Genomic DNA, 23,135 nt, shown 5'->3' on the forward strand with positions numbered 1-23,135 from the left:
TTTCCTTAAAATCTAACAAGTAAATATAAATTTAGGTGCTCTAGTAGTGTAAGAGAAAACCGGAAATTTCTAAAATCGGTACATTAAAAAATCTTCAACAAGTGTGTGTGTCAGCACTAATTTCTCTAATTACGATTTTTGTACATCCCTAATTTTACTACAATTTATATGCATGTGTTGAATTAGAAAGAGATAGGACTTTCCCCCCACATTTAATTTTTTCCCAAGTGTAAAAGAGAGGTCCGAGAAATTTATGAATGACATTTTTATACACACATACAAAATTTCTAACCAGCACAAAGCTTTGTTCTGAGTCAGAGGTCTGCTTCATTTGTGGTCTGTGCATTTACGTAGAAGGAGTAATGAGAGTAGGTCGAACGACCGATTTTTCTTGGAAAATTCGTGAAAAGTGTTTGAAAAACGTAGCTAATATATATTAATTAATTGTATTGGTGCATCATTTATATCGCTGGTAAGTATAGGACATTTAGTTTTATAATATCAATTCTACATTTCAATTTTACCAATTCAGTTTCTTATCTGACACACCCATTTGCCGAGGAATTCCATAATTTTTTTGCTAAACAATCGTTTCCATGATTCATACGTGTTTTATTAGGTTAATCGGTGTATTGATTATATAAAACAGATATATTTATACTGTAACAGGATAAACTTCCTGCGGATATCTAAATATAAGGTGTACCGTTATCCTTATTGGGTTTATTTTGGACCATTACGTCACTGTTTATAGGAAGGATGTATAGGTAACCGACGGGCTGGGAACCGGGGTCAGCGATGCATGCCGTATTGCCGTCGCCGAGCGGTCGCGACGCGTTGTCACTAAGTAATCTCTAATCTGGCACATCGCCGCTAACGCCTTTACTTTCACGGTGTATTGTTCCCCAGTGACTTTATCTACTGCAGTGCTGTGATATTTATTGATTAGTTGCTTTCATAAGTCTGCATCAACTCAAGGGAATTAAGGTTTGGTAAGTACTTGATACTACCTACCTTAGTGATACTACTTACCAGTGATGTGTTGATTTCATGTAATTTCAAATTTGTTTTTATATTAAAATGTATTTAGTAAATACATTATTTAAAATATTGTAAATTTTCATAATTTTACTGACTTAAGAATAGGGGTTTCAATTTAAAATATGTATATGATAATGTACTATATTTTTTTAATAATATTAATTTATAAAAAAAACATTAATTTACCACTCAAAGTCTCCACACTGTACTACCATTAGCTGACTTGACCTAGATAATGCAAGAGTGCATTATGTACTTAATTCAATCAATATTAGTTCTTGAACTAATGATAATGACTAACCTTAATGATTATACCTGTTTTTCAATAAAATGCAGCAAAGTATGTCACTCATTATAGAATTTTTTAATTTAACTCAGAAAATAATTATAGTAATAGGTGTCTTTTATACACCTATGTTGTCCAACTACATAAGTGTATAAAGTACATATAATATATAATGAACAATCAAAATAAGTATCAGATAAGCTTTATCTTATTACAATCATTATTTTATGTTTTTACTTAGCAACAACTGCTTGATTTTAATAATGCATCAATTAGAAAAATAAACTTTGAAATTGTGTTTAGTTTAACATTGTTCCCGTATTTTATAACCCGTATGGTTCCCATTCCTGTAGGAATACAGAGATATAATATAGCCTATAACTCTAGGAAAAAAAATTCTTAATGGTTCAGTACTTTTAGAGCATAATCAATGCAAACAAACAAATATCTCCTCTTTATAATATTAGTATAGATAAATCAATATAAACTTGTTTTTTGAATGTAGGCTTTGTTTACAAGCACTTTGAATCATCAAGTTTGTCTGTTTGTAGTAACTCTACTATGCTTTTATTTTTAATGGTTGTTTTACTATATTTTTTTTTAAGAGTATTTGCCACATCTTTGAATAATGATTGATACAATCTTAAATATCACCAAATTTAACTATGCTGTTAATATATGTACATAAAAGTACATATATTAAGAGCTTAGCAACCATATTACTGTGCTGATACAATGTGTGTTGTGTTCTGTATACACAATGTATGCTTTGATGTGTTTGTATGGCAGACTACATTATTATGATGAATCAGCCCACAAGGTTGTATGGTTACATCACACAGTGATGTCAAGTGAGGAATGACCTTATACATTCAGTTAATTAACTTATTTTTTAATGTTTAAACATTTGTTGGAGTTCTTTTACAAGATTTTCGTTTAATTTAATTTTATTGGAAATACTTTTAATTCATAAAATAAATTTTTGTTTAAATTTTCTGAACATCACAAGTGTATTCCAAAATTATATTATGTGGTAAATATTTTGAGTTATAATTGATAATTAAAACTGTTATCAGTTATACAGTTATATAAAATAATATAAATATTAAATAAGTAATGAAATAAATTATATACAAAACAAGGGAGATTAAAAGCAAAAATTACTTAAAAAATATAAAAGTAATTGAGTATCAGCTGTAAAGACGGGATATGTACTCATTCCAAATTAAGGAAGGGACCACACCCACCTAGCTCAGTCAATCAGGTCATGCACTTACTCTAGTTATGTGTACAGTACTTTTATGGCTTCTCAGTTCAACTTTGTAATATACAAGTATAAGAAACAAGGAAGTATTATAATAAATGGTATAATATTATAATTTATTGAAATCAATCTTACATTCACCTCTTTTTTTTAGTCTATCTTTTTTTTTTCTAGAATTAGTTACATAATCAAATTTTGTAATTAGTTTTCTAAGTTAAAATATAGGGCTAAAACTTGAGGATGATTTGATAATTTTGAATAATGCATTTATAATATGTATATTATAATACTAGCAGACGCTGTGCGGTTTCTCCTTGCTTTGGTTTCCATTCCCGTAGAAATACTGGGTTCAGTAGTTTCAGAGCTTACTCAATGCAAACAAACAATAAAATATTTTTTCTTTATAATATTATATGTATACTAGCGACTACGCACGCGACTTCGTCCGCGTGAAACTCGATGTAAACTTTCAACTACCCCTAACCTACCCCTACCCCTATTCTACCCCTACCCCTACCCTACTCCTACCCTACCCTACCCTACCCTACCCTACCCTTACCCTACTCCTACCCTACGTTGAAATTTTTCCTGAATTTTCTTTGCTACAAACCTCACGTAGCCCGAGACCTTTCCAACGAATGCAAAACCGTGGAAATTGGTTTGTGCGTTTTGAAGTTATAGCGTCAGGAAGGAAAACCTGACTTATTTTTATATAGTAGATGTGTATAAGAAGGGTAGCCCGGTTACTTATTATTCTTCTTTGTGTAGTGACTCTGCAAGTCTTCACTTCCCTGTATCACTTTGACCGTTTCTGAAGTATTGTGATTGTCACTGAATAAGTTTCCCCATCAATACTGGTTGCCGCCAGGTACAGCAGCAGTTTTACTGCTTTAACAGTCCACTAGTAAGCAGCCTGGTTTTCTAGTGGACTTTTAAAGTGGTCTGATAATGATGATGATAAGAGTTAACCAACAATAATTAGGAATATCTGAGAAGAATTTTAATTTGTTTATATGGTGATTGTTGCAGATAAGTGGACGCATCTATCATGGAGCAGATACCACCGCCCAAGGAGGTGAAAATCCTCGAAACAGCTGAAGATATTCAGGAGCGACGTGAGCAGGTACATGGGAATTTATCACTATTTATAGGAATAAATAGTTATAGATGGGTCTGGACATGTATTATGTAGGGAGGAAAGACATATTACTAGAAAAATGTTGAATGTGCAAGTGGAAGGACATAAGAGGCGAGGAAGACCGAAGAAGGGAGTGGATGATGAGTTGTCGAGTTATAGAGAGACAAATGGAAAATATTGACATATTTTTCCCCCACTTACATGGGATAAGGGAAAGTAGATGATGAGTTGGTTTTGGACACATATTTCTATATATATATATGTTAACAGGTACTCAATCGCTATGAGGATTTCAAGCAAGAGGCGCGCGCCAAACGTGAGAAGCTGGAAGACTCTCGCCGCTTCCAATACTTCAAGCGCGACGCTGACGAGCTCGAGTCCTGGATCCAGGAGAAGCTGCAGGCCGCCAGCGACGAGAGCTACAAAGACCCCACTAACCTGCAGGTATGGTTTAATTCATTGAAGTTATTTTTTTTAAATTACTGTGGTCTGACTTTTAAACAAAAGAAAGTTGGTCTTACAAAGTGACAATCCCACAGTTATCTTTCTATTTTAGAATTTAAGAGTTATCTTTCTACCATAAATCCAGGGAAATAAATACTAATCAATAATAATACTTTACATATTTAAATGTCCACATTCCCAATTTTTGAAGTTTTGATCTATAATTTTCTAGTCTAGATTTTTATATAACTTCTCGGTTCTTGGCCTTGGTAAAACAATACATTTGAGCCTGTATTGCCCCCATGGCTATCAGGATCACATTATATAATTTGTATGTATTCATTTTTTTACAAACTGGCTTAAGTCGCTTTTTTTTGAGCCATCTAAATACATTTTAATAAGATTGTTGCTGCTCTCTGAGACCAAATTGCAAACCATTGACTTAATAAAAAAGTATGTCAACGCTGCAACTATTATGGATACCACTTGAAGGCTTATAAAAAAAAGTATCATATGAATATATATTTCAACTGTTTTTATTTCTTTTAATTAGGCTAAGATCCAAAAGCACCAAGCATTTGAAGCTGAAGTGGCAGCTCACTCAAATGCCATTGTAGTGCTTGACAACACCGGCAGTGAGATGATCTCTGCCGGCCATTTTGCCTCCGAGACCATCCGCAAGAGGCTGGATGAACTGCACCGATTGTGGGAGCTACTGCTCTCCAGACTGGCAGAGAAGGGCATGAAACTGCAGCAAGCGTTGGTGCTTGTACAATTCCTGCGCCACTGTGACGAAGTGATGTTCTGGATTCATGATAAGGTAATTAAATATTACCATACAATAAAACCTTAATAGTCACTCAAATCTAACATCTATTATTTTAAGAAGAGAAATTAGTCTTAAAAGAAGAAAAAGCAAAACTGTCATCTGGCTTCACTATTGAAGTTGTTTTGATGAAATTTTCTTCTACTTCCCAAGTTATTCCCAAGACATTTAAATTGTATCCTGATGACAAGCTTTGATATACATGCACCACATAGACGTTGTTATTTGGAATTGTTATTTAAATAAATTAATTTTATTAGTTTAATAATTATTTTAGCAACTACAACTAAAAGAGCTCAAATTCCATTTAGTTCTGGAATCCAGCTGCTAAAGCAGCTCCTACCTCAGTTTCGGTTTTAGTCCATTCTTCAACTTTGATTACTTTCAAAATATTACACAGGTATTTGCATCGCTAACAACTTTAATTGTTTATTTAGCTGTGCCTTTTTTCATGGCAGGAAACTTAATTTAATTTAATTTGACAGGAAACATTCGTGTGTGCTGACGAATTCGGCTCCGACTTGGAACACGTAGAAGTGCTCCAGCGCAAGTTTGATGAGTTCCAAAAGGACATGGCGGCCCAGGAGTACCGCGTCACCGAGGTCAACCAGCTGGCCGAGAGGCTGGTGCTAGAGGGGCATCCTGAGAGAGAGACCATTGTTAAGAGGAAGGATGTAAGTGTCAGTTACTATAATATTGCGTAGGTGGTAAAAAAAAATCAAAATTCATTTATTTTAAGTAGGCTTAATTTACAAGTACTTTTGAAACATCAAGGTTTACTATTTGTAAATACTCTACCACCAGGATTTTCTGAAAGTATTTTTGATAACTTAACAACATGAGCTGTAAATTCTCATGTTATAATGAGAAATAAATGCAGAATATATAGTTAGGTATCATTAATTCTTATGAAATAGTCGCAAGTATCACACTGACAATATGTGTTGATGTTACTAAATAGTTAAATGTGAAAAAATATAAACCAGTCTTTTTCTTTTGAATAGTGCTAAAAGCAAGGTCTTTGTAACATTCCTCGCTCATCTGGTAAAGTACTGGTGCTATGATTATTTTTTCCGTAAAACATCTATTCAGTATTCTGGTCTCCAAGTTATGTATAATATGCCTGTAAAGCTACAGATAGATGAGGCACTTGCTAAGAGTTTGTCTGCTTATTATTAATATAAAAAACATTTTATTGCAATATTTTGTAATGTGCAGGAGTTGAACGAGGCGTGGCAGCGTCTCCGCCAGATGGCGCTGATGCGTCAGGAGCGGCTGTTCGGCGCGCACGAGATCCAGCGCTTCAACCGCGACGCCGACGAGACCATCGCGTGGATCTCGGAGAAGGATGTCGTGCTCGGCTCCGATGACTACGGCCGCGACTTGGCCACCGTACAGACTCTGCAGGTACGTACTTACCGAAAATATTTTGTTTAAGCTGTTTAAGTTATGTACCTAAACCTATATATCTCTAACTAGTAGAACCTCGTGGTTATTGTCCATTTATTGAGTTTCTTTGATACATGCAAAAATACAAAAGCTTTGCTCTTTATAATATAAGTGTAAAATTACACATATTTTAAAAGACATAAACTACTTTGAAAGTTAAAATTGTCTCACTGTAGCACATTTATGCATTTCGTGAAGTAGAATCCTTTGCTACAGTATTTCAGATCCTTAGAATCCCTTGCTACCTCGGGATGTATTTTTTGCAATAAGCAAAGCTGACCATGATCTAACTATAATCATCAATATTTACAATCATCGCAGCGTAAACACGAGGGTGTGGAGCGAGACCTGGCGGCGCTGGAAGACAAGGTGGCGACGTTGGATGGTGAGGCGGCGCGCCTGGCCGCCATACACGCCGACCATGCGCCCGCAATACACTCCAAGCGCGATGAGATCACTCAGGCTTGGCAGCGGCTGGTGCAGAAAGCGCAGGTGAACTAAACCATTTCAATTTATTGTCTTCAATGTAATGTTTTTGTCATTATACAGTGGAAGTTGTGGATGCCCAGTTTGGGTGTAGTTAAAATTGGTAGAGGTTAGAGATTTGTGCATGTATAATTTTGTAAAAAGTATATATCAATCATTAGATATAAATGTAGCTTAAACAAATGGTTAACATACAGGAACGCCGCACCGAGCTGGAGTCGTCGTACGCGCTGCACCGCTTCCTCGCCGACTACCGCGATCTGATCTCGTGGATGAGCGACATCCGCGCGCTCATCGCCGCCGACGACCTCGCCAAGGATGTGCCCGGAGCCGAGGCTTTGCTAGAAAGGCATCAGGAGCATAAGGCATGAGATATTTATGGATTTTAATTGTTATAATTGTTGATTCCAGAATCTTTGACTTACCATAGATCATCATTCTCAGACCAAGTTTAATGATTTAAAAAACATTACCCTTCTGACGCAGTCGGGTAAAAATTCTGACTGTTTCGCAAAGCGCAATTGTAAATAATTGCTCTTCCACCTATATGACTGCTATTTTATTTTATGTGACTTTTGAATCCCTTGCTTCTCTCGGGATTCTGACTAAGAATCACTCGCTACTCTTTATCATATTGTGTCCTTTTAAAATGGGTTAATTATTACCTCGTCCGCAGGGTGAAATGGACGCGCGCGAGGACGTGATGAACGCGTGCGTGGTGAGCGGGCAGGCGCTGGTGGAGGGCGGGCACCGCGGCGCGGCCGAGGTGCAGGCGGCGCTCGACACGCTGCACCGCGACCGCGCCGCGCTGCACGCGCTGTGGGAGCAGCGCCGCGTGCTGTACCTGCAGTGCATGGACCTGCAGCTGTTCTACCGCGACACCGAGCAGGCGGACGCCTGGATGCACAAGCAGGAGGTGAGTGTTGACCTACCATCGAGCCGAGTCTCACAGGAGATGTAATTGAAGAGTCGTTCCACCCATTTAGTCAAAGCTTCTGAGCTCGCCCAAAATACCGGTGACGCATTGGCAGTCTTCTTAAGGAGTTACAGTAAATACACATCTAGAAAAAACAGTAGACCACAGTATACTACTTCAATTCCACCCATTTAGTCGATGAGATCCTAGAAAAGCTTTTGAGCTCGCCCAAAATACCGGTGACAGTAATTACACATAAATAAAAAAATCTTACCACTGTCTGCTATTTTAATTTTACAATAAATGTCCTTAACATTGTCACTGAATTCAGAAGAATTTTACAAGATATGTTGACCTAACAAGGTTCAGACTCCTTTTGTCCGTCATTTACAATTGTCTTGAGTATTGGTATTAAATATCATTTACAATGGACTTGATATCATTATTAGTATTATTATTAAATAATTTAATTTTGTTGCAGGCTTTCCTCGCTAACGAAGACGTCGGCGACTCGCTGGACTCCGTCGAAGCGCTGCTGAAGAAACACGAAGACTTTGAGAAGTCCCTCGCCGCTCAAGAGGAGAAGATCAAGGCTCTGGACGAGTTCGCCACCAAACTTATCGAGGGGCAACATTATGCTGCCGACGATGTTGCACAACGCAGGGAGATGGTAAGAATTAGTTTTTTTTAATAGCAGCATTACTCTGCTATGTTTTTTTTAGGCAACTATGAAGAAGAAACTTACACAGGCAAACATTTCAACCAATAGGGATGATGACAGTTTTTTAAATTGGATATAAATTAGGAGTATGCTAATAGTAAAGCAATTTTGCAAAAGTAACAGGATATCTGCGATCATTACTTTCGGAGCTACAGGGATTTAAAGGGTAAAATTTGCGGCGCTGCCGTGGATCCGTAAAAAACGCCCCATACAAAATGGTACGAATTAATGACGTCTTAGGTCCATAATGATTGTTAGATTTGTATGGGCAGTCAAACAAAATTACTAATACCTTTGTTATTTGTGCATTTATGTTTATAGTTCATGTATTGAAAAATGTCACATTTAATGTAAGGAAGCTAAAACTATGAAGATTTTGAAATTTTATTATCTTATTTATTTTGCAAATATCCAGTCTATCTTTGCTTTTTATTTATAAATTAGTTAACATTGACCCTATTTACCCGAATGTATCATAAAAATCAATATATTCAAACTTAGTCATCATCCCTATTGCCAATAACAGGACTCTGATTTTGAAGTCATTTTCTTGTATGTACCATCAAGTAAAAATTGTTTTTTTAGTTTTTCACATCAAATAGATTAGGACATTAAGTTGATTTTCTAATTCTTAAGAAGGATCATAATTAACGGTGAATATTTTCTGTATAGCTGCTAGAACGCCGCGCTGCTCTCCTGGAGAAGTCTAGCCAACGGCGGGCGCTTTTGGAAGACGCCTATAAATACCAACAGTTTGAACGTGATTGCGACGAGACCAAAGGTAAGCTATAGCTTGGCAAGTTCGTTGATGACACTTCCATGATATGCAGGCGACGAGGTAGAAGGACTGCGCGGGTATGAAGTAGTGCGCGCGGGGCATCGCTGCCCCCTCCCGCGAACCATCAGTAGTGTTACAAACACAGCACTGTTCTTAGTAGAAGTTGTAGAGAATTCATAAAAAGCAAGGCCTTATTTAAATCTGAATTACAACTTGATGTTACTTATTACTATACTATCGGACGCCCGCGACTTCGTCCGTGTGGAATTCAGTTTATCACAAACCCGCGGGCACCATGGATTTTTCTGGGTTGAAATGTATGTGTTAATCCAGGATATTACCTATGTTTATTGTAAATTTCAGCCAAATCAGTTCAGAAGTTGTGGCGTTAAAGAGTAACAAACATCCAAATGAACATCCATACAAACTTTCGCGTTTATAATATTAGTAGGATTAGTCTGATTTAGATAAATTATTTACCTGAAAAGGTTACATTAATTTTTGTGGACCTGGAAAAATACATATATATACAAATTCAAACGTCTTCCAGGTTGGATCAACGAGAAGCTGAAGTTCGCCACCGACGACTCGTACTTGGACCCCACCAACTTGAACGGCAAAGTGCAGAAGCACGGCAACTTCGAGCAAGAGCTGCAGGCCAACAAGCCGCGCGTCGACGACATCAACGCGCTCGGCTCCAAGCTGCTCGAACAGGAGCACTTCGCCAAGCGTGAGTACATATTTTTAAGGATATTTGCCATAGATAATACCCATATTCTCTTTCCCTCCATTAGTTGGAAACAACTGTGTTAGGAGTGAGTATGACAAAAGCAGCAAACAGGGTTCAACACAGTGAATGATTAATGTGAACGTTTTACCTGAAAATAAAACGTTTATTAAACATACTTACCTTATTTTAAGCCTAATAACAAATGAGAGAGACACCCCTGTTTCTGTCCCTTTCTTTCTCTGTTTCTACCTTCTATTGCCTTCTCTTTCACACATTCCACCACCACTCACACATTCCACCACCACCAGCAGAGGTCGCCTTGTCTTTAGTAGGCGCTTTTTGAATCATTACGTCGTTTATAGAAATCACCAGGCAGTGTTTCAATTATTAGGCTTAAAATAAGGTAAGTATGTTTAATAAACGTTTTATTTTCAGGTAAAACGTTCACATTAAACAACTTGACCGTTATTTTAAGCCTAATAACAAATGAGAGACGTGTTTGTTATCGCCTGGTGGTGGTGATGACGTCAATGTGATTAAGATTTTGTCACACTGATATATTGTAAACCAACTTACAGATGTATATTTAATAGTAGCCAATACTGAACTAAAAATTTAGAGCAGTACATGATTGTGCAAGTAATTTTATTCGCAAAGATGCTTATCGAATACCAAATTCGAGGTAATGGAATGTAATATCATCATAGTATCAAAGTATCAATTAACCATTTAACCATTGACTGGATCAACTGTGTAGCCGTCACTGACGGGTAGATACGTAAGTCTACCTTTGATTAGTTGTTTTGCTAAATAAAATAATGAGTAAATAGTCGAGTATTGAGTTGCTTCTAGAATTAATTTTGTGTAGTAGGGAGTTGTAACTGCAGCTCAAATACTGCTAGGGGAAGCATTACTCCCGACTCCTTTAACATATTCTTAATTCAATCGCTTTGACAATTCGAGAAGCGGCTTACGCCGGACCACATATACTTATGAACACGCTCAAGCAAATTTCTAGTTTCCTTCTATCTAAGCAAGCTTACCAGCCTGACTGCCGAACATCGGGTGAATCTGTTCTTGACCCCAAAAAGAGTTAGTTGATTGGGTGTTATGTTACAGCAGTTTTCATTTACTTTTGGCAGAGTACAGTCATGTACACGACGTACATAGTAGCAAAATAGATGCAATATAATTATATTATCTTGACATGTGCTTGACAAGGGGATCAACGTCCCAAATTGGTGCTTTAGAAATCTTAGGATTTGCTATTGCAATATAATTCAACATACGCTTTACTAAAAGGTGGCCACCAAGGGTGGTCAAATAATTGCGGATCGTATAGACTAGAAATTGCTGATTCATAGGTTAGTATGGTGAGCCTTGATAGTCCTGCATGAGCTCAGTCTTCGGTTTGGACGGCTAATGGTTCGAATCTGGTATAGGCATGTAATTCTAACCGTTCAGTTTATGCATCTTTATAGCTTAATCCCTCTAATTCTGAGAGGAGACTCGTGCTCAACAGTGAGCCGAATATAGGTTGTTAATCGTTTGACGATAAAACAACTTAAACTTAACCGTAGTAAAGTTACAACAGTCACGGAGCTAATTACAGGGCACTGATCACTAAATAAACACCATCCGGTTCTAGGTGCTGAGAGGAGACTCGTGCTCAACAGTGAGCCGAATATTGGTTGTTAATCGTTTGACGATAAAACAACTTAACCTTAACCGTAGTAAAGTTACAACAGTCACGGAGCTAATGACAGGGCACTGCTCACTAAATAAACACCTTCCGGTTCTAGGTGTAACCGACAGTCCTCTGTACTGAGCCTGCATGTAGGAAGAAGAAACACCGATACTTTGCTTAGGTATATCTGAACAACGAGCAGCACACATTGGCTCCCCAGCAATACTTCATTAGGCGTTCTGCGACCTGGGCGGCCTGCTAAGCTTCTTGAGTGAGCTCGGTTGGCTGAAGTGACTCCAGTGAGGACCAACATCAAATGGACCGTTAATATATTATAACTAATATTCAATTCACACCCACAATTCCAGATTTCCATATTCTTCGACACATTTATGAATGTCGCCCGGTTGACGTGTCTATCTAGATTTGAAGGTGCTGAAGGTCCAGGAAGATACCACATCTGTTCTTCAGTTCTGGCCTCCAATATACTATTGACTACCTCGGGGCTATTATTAAAATATGCCTCCGCACATGTTTAGGTGCGACAGAACCTTCGGCATTAGAAATTGAGGTGGAAACACGTCATTGACTACTGCGTGATAGTCCAAAGAGTGATAACTGGGAATTACACAAGCGTTCCGAGACGCAAACAGTACTTGGGAATGCTCAGATCCCAATTTGGAAAAATTAGAATGGCTGCTTGAGGAAGCGAGTTCCATTGGAATTCCACTTAGGCGAGACAAGTGATCTGCTTTCTCGTTGTAAACTCTTGGTACGAGTATATGATAAACTGTAAGTTGTTTTTTGTGTAATTTCAACAGATCCGGAAGGTAGTAAGGTTCAGCAGTATCTGGGAACTAGTTCGTCCTTCGTTCCGTAAATATGATACCGCAGTTTGGTTGCCAAACTACAAAAGTCAGGCTCAGACCTTGCATTTGTAAAACTTTTAGTACCTACCGCAAGCAATTCCTTTTGACTGCAATGAAGATTACTTTTCAACTTAGCGAAATGTAATTTGTCATTTCAGAACAGATGTAATTTGTCTACATGTGCGCCCCACGTAAGATATGACGCCTCGGTAACCATATTATAATGGGTAGGAGGAGGCAATTGGATTGATAATGGGTCTTTGTGATTCACAAGCCCTCATTGCAGTTCCGTTAGAACTGGTTGGGGTGATAGTACGATTTTCCTTGTTGTATGGTTGATTCAGATTCGTTGAATCTGGCGTAAATTTAACCTCTTGCGAGGAATGATAAAATTTGCAAAGTTCAACATTCCCGCTAAGCTTTGTAGATCCTTTAGAACGATTTTCGTCTTGTCTATAATCTGGCTACCATTCCTTCTATTTTCGTGCATATCTTTATGGTTTAGCCGGGAACTCCATAATCTAGGTACTCCAGTATTTGACTGCATTGTGGAATGGGTTTTGTGTAATTTGTTTTCCAGCCCAGATGTTCTAATATGTTTACTGTGAGCATAGCATGACTCTCTAGAACTTGGTGACGTTGGTTGACGATCAGATAATCGTCTTAATAAACAAGCACTCATAAGCCTATGTGATTACGTAGGACATTTTCAATTCAATTTGTCACCGACGTGAAAAATTTCGACACCGAACTAAGCCCGAATAGCCAGCGGTTCATTTGCAGTAGTTGTTGTTGTTGCTGGTACAGAAAGCGTAAAAACCGCCTATTGGCACGTGAAAGAAATGACGCCTTGTTTTAAGTCTATTTTGTTTGAATATCCAATCATACGTCGTATGAATTGGGGTATTTTCTGCTTACTGATTAGTCAGAATTAAGAAGCATAGATGTTTCAATTTAAGGCTTCTAGATTGTGTATGGGTCTAAAACTTATGTTTTCTTTTGGCACAAAACACAATGGTTATAATTAGCTTTGAGACGGCGGAACCGTCGTCAATACTTCTTCCAACTTCATCTTTTCTATAGCTTTGCTCATATTTCTTGAAGGAGACGTAGCTTATGAATTTATTATGTAACACGACTAAAACTCACGTCATACAACGTCGTAGTATACCTGACTAGTTTCGAAGCCATACGGGGCCCTTAGTCATGAGCTGGTTCTTGCAACGCGGCACGATACAAACAGATTGAATCGGGCCGCAAGTTTCAGCCGTGTTTCATCATAAATCAATATGAATAGCACTTACGATAGCTTAAATTCCAAGAGGCGTATCTTCGTATCGTGCTTTTGTAAACATTGAGTAGATGAAGAAGTTGCTATATCAGAAAAAGGTATGCAATCCCGTTAATATGTGATCTGGTACACCCATTTCTTTTCATCGGTCAAGATTCAGGATCAGCTGACCGGTACGGAGTCGACTCGGTGAGTCAATATCCACTAGTTTTACCTCTCCTATCCCGGTGGGATGAGGGAGAGCGCAGTGCGTATTGCCGTAAGCACCTCATGGTAAGGTTTGCCGCCGAATTCCTTTCTCGAATTGGGTCTTGGAACATGCGATTGCGTCACATCAGGTCTTTGACTCAACATATGACTGTTACGTTTTTGAAGGTCCGTGAACAGTAACATTTCTTTAAGAAGAAAAAGATAAACATTGATCGGTATGCGGTGCAGAAACACGATCCATTTCACGCGGGCTTTTCTTACTCCCCCCCCGCTTTTTCAAGAGTGACTGTAATTTTTTTTTTTTCAGACTCGAATAAGTTTTGGCATAATGGTGGTATCCCATTACGAAGACTATTAGTGTGAAACTAGTGCTTAATAAAATATAAAATAGACTATATTCCCAGTTCAATCAGTTCCGCTCTGTGGCCGCAGACCAGCTAAAGAGCATTATTTGATATCAAAAGTTTTTGACTCACGTCAAAAATCTTCGTAGATGCAATTCCAATTGCTTATTCAAAATAAGGTTAAGGCTACAAATGCTTACTCTGCATTGCCCAGTGTGAGGTGTCATACCGCTTTACCTCTTTGTTTGCCTCCAAATCAGTAAATCCTGAACTGAAAAATTCTATACACAAGAATAGCGGACGTTACGCTGATTAATATAGTCAATTTGCAAATGTTCTTTCAGAAAATTGTAAGAGTATTTTAAAACAATAGGATTTACAGTAGTTTTCGGTTCATGTTCACTAGTATGATCACTTGTATGTTCACTAGTAGCGGAGCAATAGTGTTTATTGGCCCCGATTAAGTCATTATTTATTTATTTTTAAATTGAACTGGATCTGCTCAGTTTTGACTTTCGAGAAGGCACTTTATTTGTATTAGAACAACGTAATTCCAAAATACCTTTGGTATTCTCCAGATTTTCCATTACGACTTAGTAGTTGTAGGTACCTACCTTAAAATGTAGTATAATATTTGTTAACGTTATAATAAGTTGTACAAAAACCAGCAGGTTAAATTAATAATTTTCCGTAGAAAGAACGATGAAATTTTAACGGTAGGTCGAACATACGTTCAAAACTATCAATCTAAAAATATAAACTTTCAAAGTCGATCAAAGAAGGTAGAAATATAAAAACAAAAATAAATAATTTCGAACGGCATCGCCGTTAACAATCTCAACAATATTGAAATTTGATTCATAATCGAATCAAATAGTCTGAAGAAGTTATTTAATGAAATAATACTTTCATCTATATCATGCATAAAAAATATGAACTTTATGGTGAGTAATAGAAAAAATAACTTTACATACCATAGCACTTGTACTAACACTTGTACACCTCAAATCATTTTTACTTAACTTAATAATGGTAGACGCAAACACTTTTAACAAAGTTTTAGCAAAATTAAGTATTCGTTATAATATTTAAATTACTCACAGGTCACAGTAGTCACTTGTACAATTAGCTACCAGTCCTTAGGACTGTGTTGACGGGACGGAAACAACGACGTCAATGATTCAAAAAGCGCCTACTAAAGACAAGGCGACCTCTGCTGGTGGTGGTGGAATGTGTGAGTGGTGGTGGAATGTGTGAAAGAGAAGGCAATAGAAGGTAGAAACAGAGAAAGAAAGGGACAGAAACAGGGGTGTCTCTCTCATTTGTTATTAGGCTTAAAATAACGGTCAAGTTGTTTAATTATGAATTACACTCAAATTCACCAACATAATTGTCTGTCATTTTTTGTGGGGGATGAGGTAAGCTCACACATCAAAAATATTTAACATTAATTAATATATCCTGTGTCCAATACACAATATTAAAATAGTAATGTACACATGTGTAGTTTTAACACAATGAAACATCGATTGTAGTGGCACAATTTGTATAAACATGTTAGATTGTGATATATACACAGAGCGGTAACGTCTAGCGAGGCAGGTCCTAAGGTAATTGCTCTAAGGGTTCAAATCACGATCGGTGATGAGTCCCATGTATGTATACCATATGTACCATGGAGCTTCGAATTTAAAAAAAGTTTGCCTAATGCTTGTGAATATTGACCAAGCGATGGATTAAGAATTAAACATAAAATCACGGGAATTCTAACAAGAATCCTTTGAGTTTAATGAGTCTTAAATAAATTTGCAGCCGTGTGTAACTAACAATTTTTATTCTCTAACATAAATATTTTCACTTACCAGCTCAAATTGAGTCTCGCGTGGATGAATTGGGCTCCCTGTGGGAGAGGCTGGTGCAGGCGTCCGAGCTGAAGGGTAGCAAGCTGCAGGAGGCGGCCGCGCAGCAGCAGTTCAACCGTGCCTCGGAGGATATCGAGCTGTGGCTCTCCGAGGTGGAAGGACAACTGCTTAGCGAGGATTACGGCAAGGTGAGTGATTATGATACTGAAGAACAGCTGGATTACTTATGGAAAGGCAGCAAGTTGCAGAAGGCGTGCAACAGTAGTTCAACTGTGCTTCGGAAGAGGTGAGTAATTATAATACTGGAGATCAGCTGGATTATTTATGGAAAGGCAGCAAGTTGCAGAAGGCGAGCAGCAGTAGTTCAACTGTGCTTCGGAAGATATTGAGCTGTAGATTTTCGAAGTTGAAGGACAACTGCTTAGTGAGCATTACTGCAAGTTGAGTTTTTGATACATTGAAGAACAGTTGCATTACCTGTACAAAATGCTGGTTAAGCTTCCGAGTTGAAGGGTAGCAAGTTTAAAAATGCTGGCAGGGGCAATTCAACCGCGCTTCCGTGGATATTGAGATCTTGGGCAGCTGCTTTGCGAGGGAGCCAACATTTAAAGATTTATGTATACTATTATTATAAAGAGGAAAGATTTGATTGTTTCTTTGTTTGCTATAGGCTATGAAACTGTTCTGAACCAATTTAAAAAATGTTGGGAAGCTACACTATCTCCGAGTGTTATAGGCTATAGTTTTATTCCCCTACTCCTACGGAAACGAGAACAACGCGGGTGAAGTCTTTTAATAGATATTGTTGAAGGGTTGCGCTTAATAGACATATTTTGGTCTTAATTCTTTTTTTAATTAACCACCATGTTACTGTAACAATATCTCCCGCAGGACCTGACGAGCGTGCAGAACCTGCAGAAGAAGCACGCGCTGCTGGAGGCGGACGTGAGCTCGCACGCGGAGCGCATCGACGCGCTGCGCGAGCAGGCCGAGCAGTTCATCGAGCGCGGCCACTTCGACGCCGACAACATCAAGGCTAAGAGGGTATTAAAGTGTTCTCAATCACTTTCTCAGTTCTTTAATCCAAAAACAGTTAATTTTACAGAAAAACTGCAAGAGAAATTTGTTTGTATCGACCTATTTATCTCCGAACAATAGGTCGCGATATATTTGCGAAAAACTGATTTTCGTGACCTTTTGACCTTTGTAACTTTTTTAGCCGGTACGGAATCGATTTTCACATCTTCACAATAACACCGTAATAAAGGTGTATACAAAAATTCAGCTCAGTAGGAATTTTTCCCCCGATTAGGATTTAAAATGCCTAAAATTACTGGACTGTAGGCCTACGGGTCTACGACTCACGATATTAATCAAAGGCGGCTGAGCCGTTTCGTCTCGTCGTTGTTTTTTTTGTTTCGTTCTATCGCAACATATAAGAGATCAATATTTCCTTTCGGTGCTATTTTTTTTCTCTTGTGTATTAGCGACATGGCAATCTGCTCATGCGCAATAAGCTAATCTATCTGATAACACTGTCTTAGTTAAAAGTTTTCTTCAGAAGGTTATAGAAGTCTTTTCTCTATGATGATGTGTCTCTGTAGCTGAGCAAAACGACGACTTGTGATTCAGAGCCCGCACAAGCTCATGAACATACTGACAATTTTCTCTGATACATCAGGCTGTACTGTTCGGTTCTGGTTGGTATTGGTCGACAATGTCATTTTGTCTTCATGAGATATATGTCGTTGGTTGCATGTTAGGCTTAGTGGCACAAGTCGTGATACTTACGATTGGCTTGGTCTATGTCAGGATGCTCTGGTGGCGCGCTACGCAGCCCTGGACAAGCCGATGGCGGTGCGCAAGCGCAGGCTGCTGGACTCGCTGCAGGCGCAGCAGCTGTTCCGCGACCTGGACGACGAGGCCGCGTGGATCCGCGAGAAGGAACCCATCATTGCTTCCACCAACAGAGGTATGTAAATATGGTGTATATGTTTCATAATGTATTACCAGATTTATTCAATATCAAATTACAGAAACTTCAAAGTTAGCTTAGATGTATGATAAACTAGCGGATGCCCGCGACTTCGTCCGTCCTTTGACTGGCCCTATGACAAAATCCGTTCTTAGCAGATACCTACTAACTATAAGATACCTCACTGCCAAATTTCATCTTTATAAATGTCAAGCGGTTTTTGAGATTTCGTGATGAGTGAAAATCTTTCGAATTTATATATTAAGATTAAGAAAATCTATGTTTTTGCACTACTAATTACTTTCAAGATTTTATGTTTTTGCTATTTAAAAGAGTATCGAGAAAGCTGCAACATATATTATAGTTACTTTATGTATTGGTCACTCACAAACTTCACAAACCGATCGTTATTTTTCGCTTTTTGCTGTACATCTTTGTGTTTTGAGATAGTTAATTTTTTTTTAATATTTGTCACATAACTTACGAGCTGTTGGAATCTCGCCAGGCCGCGACCTGATCGGCGTGCAGAACCTGATGAAGAAGCACCAGGCGGTGATGGGCGAGATGGCGCAGCACGAGGCGCGCGTGGAGGCGGTGCGCGCGGCCGGCGCTGCGCTGCGCGACGCGGGCCACTTCGCCGCCGCCGACATCGCCGCGCGCCTGCACGCGCTGCACTCCACCTGGACGCAGCTGCAGGAGAAAGCTTTGCAGGTATTGTACTGTGACAATAGTCCCTGCGATAAGTCTGATGGCGGTTGGTGTTGGACAGCCCAAAAGGATTAACACGTTCACAGTCCCTTACAAAGTTATCTTACTCGACTAGTCCCACTAGGTTTATTAGAAGAAAATTCACAAGCAGGTACTATGAGCCCATATTGGGCTCACAAACATGTGAGGAGAAACTGGTATGTACCCAAGTTGGGCTCACTGGACTGTGAACGTGTTAAACAAATTGGGACTCTCTGATGAAGATCCTTATTAGAAACTTCTTTCATGCATCTGTTTATTAGATGAAAAATGCCTAAACGTTTCTTGGCCAAATCATTACTAAAACTGACCCATCATTAACGATAGTTTGGACAGTAGTTTTTGAGGCAACACATTTTCAACATCCTAATCCTACTTCCTACTAATATTATAAACGCGAAATTTGTATGTTTGTTACTCTATAACGCCGCTACTACTAAAGCGATTAAGCTGAAATTTTGAAAGAAAATAGATTTTACTCTGGATTAACATATAGGCTACTTTTTATCCCGAAAAAAACCATGGCTTCCGAAGATTTGCGAAAACTGATGATTTTGATGATATGAATGTTTGTTACTCTTTCACGCCTCAACTACTGAACCGATTTAGCTGAAAATTGGTATTAAGATATATTATAGCCTGGATTAACACATAGACTACTTTTTATCCCGGAAAAATCCCTGGTTCCCGAGGGATTTGTAAAAAACTAAATTCCACGCGGACGAAGTCGCGGTCGTCCGCTAGTTTTAATATAAAACAGATGGGTGAAGGTCATTTCTATTTGTCTAGGATCCGTATTAATAGCTATATTTTGCCCCTCTATTCACACGGGAACGGGAAATACGCGGGTGAAACCAAGGGGAGTCTTACAAGTTTTTTTTTGTTCTATTGTGCTCATGTGATCAGTCGACAGACTATGAGCATAGGAGTTGTAGGGAGATTTGGCGGTTAGAAACAACTATTTAGTTTATTATTTTTTTTATTTCTTAATAAACGTTTACATTTAATTTTGTATTATTTGTAGCGCAAACAAGACCTAGAGGACTCGCTGCAAGCGCAGCAATACTTCGCCGATGCGAACGAGGCCGAATCGTGGATGCGCGAGAAGGAACCCATGGCCAACACCCAGGACTATGGCAAGGATGAGGACTCATCTGAGGCCTTGTTGAAGAAACACGAGGCCCTGCTGTCTGATCTGGAGGCCTTCGGCAACACCATTAAGGCGTTGCGAGAACAGGCTAACTCGTGTCGCGTAAGTTTTATTTCTTATTTTACTTGAGAAGCGAAAGCTTGAAGCAAAAGGTCCGACTGTCTAATTTGGCTTATCTTATTAGTGTATGTCTGTGTTTGTTTATGTGTATATAGGAATACATATAGCACATTACAGTACAATATAGTACACTATACAACTTAAAACATTTGAATTTCATCACAATGTATTTCCTTCACCGTTTGAGACATGTGATGTATAATTTCTTAAAATACACTTAAATGAAAAGTTGGAGGTGCATGACCAGATTCCAACCCACACCCTTCGTAATCGGAGGCAAAGGCATATCCATTGGGCTATCTATCACACGAAAAATTACCCAACTCTGGGCTGTTACTCACAATTTTTTGGTGCACAAAGAAAAGCTTTTATAGGTGGGGGCTTGAATCCAAGACTTCGAGCCAGTTTCGTCAGGGTTGTTTGGTTTTATAATTATTTTTTACTACTTTACATATATCTGCAATTGTATCTTATATTATTATTCGTTTGCAATATGTAGCAACAAGAGTCGCCGGTGGTGGACGTGTCGGGCAAGGAGTGCGTGGTGGCGCTGTACGACTACGCGGAGAAGTCGCCGCGCGAGGTGTCCATGAAGCGGGGCGACGTGCTCACGCTGCTCAACTCTAACAACAAGGTAACTTACGTCATCATCATCATCAACAGCCGATGGAGGTCCACTGCTGGACGTAGACCTCTTACATGGACTTCTAAGCACAGTCTGCCCCCAATATCCATCGGCTCTTCGAACAATATGGCCTGTCTATTGCCACTTCAGATTCGCGACTCGCTGAGCTATATCAGTGACTTTGGTTCATTTGCGTTTGGTTGTAAAATTAAATGCCTGCAGTAAACCCGCATTTTACCTATCAGTACAGGTGCAGGACTCCGCAACTCTGATTTCGTGAAGGTCTATTTTTCACAAATTCTGCGGGAACCATGGATTTTCCCAGAATGAAAATAATGGGTATATTCTATCACGATTCCAAATTTCAGCCAAATCGGTTTTTTAGTAACGACGTAAATTAGTAACACACTTACACACAAGCTTTCGCCTTTATTATATTAATTTGATAGGCTTGTGCTTGACTACAATCGTGTGATGAAAAGTAATGGTGAGGTCTCAAGTGTTGTAATATAGAAAATTGAAAAACATGCATACAGCCGAACGTTGAACCTCCTCCTTTTTGGAAGTCGGTTAAAAATACAAATACTGGCATTATTTGTCGACAATCGCACAAGTTGTTGGGAAATTTTCTATTTTGTTGTGTTTCTGTTGTCATTTACGCACCGCAGTTGACCGACGGATCACGAGTACCCTGGATCGAAATGCTGATGGTATTAACACGTAGCAGGTTAAAATTTTTTTGATAAAGAGCGAGAGAGAGACTTTATGATAAAGAGCGGTACTTAACAGCTGGGGAACTAAAGTCTTATCCTTGAAATTCGAAAGTTATGGGCGCCCGTTTGTCTTGAATAAGTATAAACTAATTAAAATTTTATAAATTTAAAACGTATATAATTTAATTTATAATCTAATCTCTCGCCTGTTTAAGTCCCCCCCCCCCATAGTACCGCCACCATGTACCTGTATGTTTTTGCTTAAACACGGAGTGCGCCAGTCCTGGTGATAATCACAAGTGCCATACTTATCTCGTGCATGATATACTAATTGCTTTGTTGACAGCGACTATGATATTATGCAAATCATCTATTCCTTTAGTGTTTTAATAAAAACCTCATTCATATTTAAAATAACTGCTATGGTCTTAGTCTTTGTGTTGCGAACATATGATTTATTATCTTTTAAACTTGTTTTTCTTAAATTATATTTCTATACATTTTAACATAATACAGTATTTTTGAGGTTTTTTTGTCAGAGCTCATCTGAGTTTGTAATACTCAGATTGACAGGGATATGCATGTGGATAGATTTTCCATGAAAGATAATCTGTTTATTTCAGTTCACTAAAATATAAAATAATAGATAATTGATAAAAAAATCGTGAACGGATTTTGCAGGAGGGCCGGATTAATGAGGTCTAAGGGCGGACGAAGTCGCGGGCGTTCCTTAGTTCTGTATACATGAAAAGTTTATAATTAACGTGTTACGTATCGCCAAGGTTGTAATTACCATGAACTTAGCAATGCGACTGAGTTTTTATAAACTGGCATTGGATAAGGTTATCAGATATAGTTTTTTTCTTTATAAAAGGCAAAAATTATTTAATTTGTTTTAAACAAACATTATCGCAGTACAAAGTAAACCTTATATAATATAATAAGAGAAACAATCGAGCGACATCTCATCAATATCAAACAATTCAAAGACTTGGTAAACACTATGTTTTAACAAACTCAACAGCAATGTACGTAAATTACGTATTAGCAAAGTATAGGTAACATACAGTTCGGAACATAAGCAGGTCAAAGAGTTGTTATCTTATAGCAAAACAAAACAAAATATTTTATTGTTGTATAATCTAATATATAAAATTCTCGTGTCGCGGTGTTCGAACTTGAACTCCTCCGAAACGGCTCGACCGATTTTTGTGATCCTTAGCGTGATTGTCGGCCAGGGTGGAGAATCGGCCAACATCTATTTTTCATCCCCCTAAATGTTAAGGGTAGTCCACCCCTAATTTTTTTTTTTATTTTTTAGGCAAAATATTTGTTTTTATTTTTTTATGACACAGCATACAAAAATACATACAACCCTAAATTTTCACCCCTCTACGATCAACCCTTATATTTTATTTGTTAATTAAAAACTATATTTATTTTTTATTTTTTGATGACTTACA

The 23,135-nt window shown here is 38.2% G+C and overlaps 1 protein-coding gene across 3 annotated transcripts in view; it reads left to right on the forward strand.

The window, feature by feature from the left end:
• Positions 1-317: 317 nt before the first annotated feature.
• The window catches only part of LOC112054588 (spectrin alpha chain), a 59,180-nt gene continuing 36,362 nt past the window's right edge, over positions 318-23,135 (forward strand). For 2 of the 3 annotated variants that reach the window (XM_052891424.1, XM_052891426.1), the window contains exons 1-18: positions 318-472; positions 3,621-3,714; positions 4,000-4,173; positions 4,727-4,993; positions 5,485-5,673; positions 6,218-6,406; positions 6,770-6,940; positions 7,132-7,299; positions 7,611-7,850; positions 8,332-8,520; positions 9,244-9,352; positions 9,900-10,079; positions 16,346-16,530; positions 17,234-17,386; positions 18,155-18,314; positions 18,823-19,028; positions 20,089-20,316; positions 20,834-20,968. In XM_052891424.1, coding sequence (XP_052747384.1) covers positions 3,640-3,714; positions 4,000-4,173; positions 4,727-4,993; positions 5,485-5,673; positions 6,218-6,406; positions 6,770-6,940; positions 7,132-7,299; positions 7,611-7,850; positions 8,332-8,520; positions 9,244-9,352; positions 9,900-10,079; positions 16,346-16,530; positions 17,234-17,386; positions 18,155-18,314; positions 18,823-19,028; positions 20,089-20,316; positions 20,834-20,968 — 3,018 coding nt within the window. In that variant the 5' untranslated portion in view covers positions 318-472; positions 3,621-3,639. Of the gene's footprint in view, positions 473-850; positions 993-3,620; positions 3,715-3,999; positions 4,174-4,726; positions 4,994-5,484; positions 5,674-6,217; positions 6,407-6,769; positions 6,941-7,131; positions 7,300-7,610; positions 7,851-8,331; positions 8,521-9,243; positions 9,353-9,899; positions 10,080-16,345; positions 16,531-17,233; positions 17,387-18,154; positions 18,315-18,822; positions 19,029-20,088; positions 20,317-20,833; positions 20,969-23,135 lie in introns of those variants that run through there. The other variant, XM_052891425.1, reaches the window with a different exon arrangement.

This window comes from Bicyclus anynana, chromosome 4, assembly GCF_947172395.1.
Source record: "Bicyclus anynana chromosome 4, ilBicAnyn1.1, whole genome shotgun sequence".
NCBI classification, from domain to species: Eukaryota; Metazoa; Arthropoda; class Insecta; order Lepidoptera; family Nymphalidae; genus Bicyclus; species Bicyclus anynana.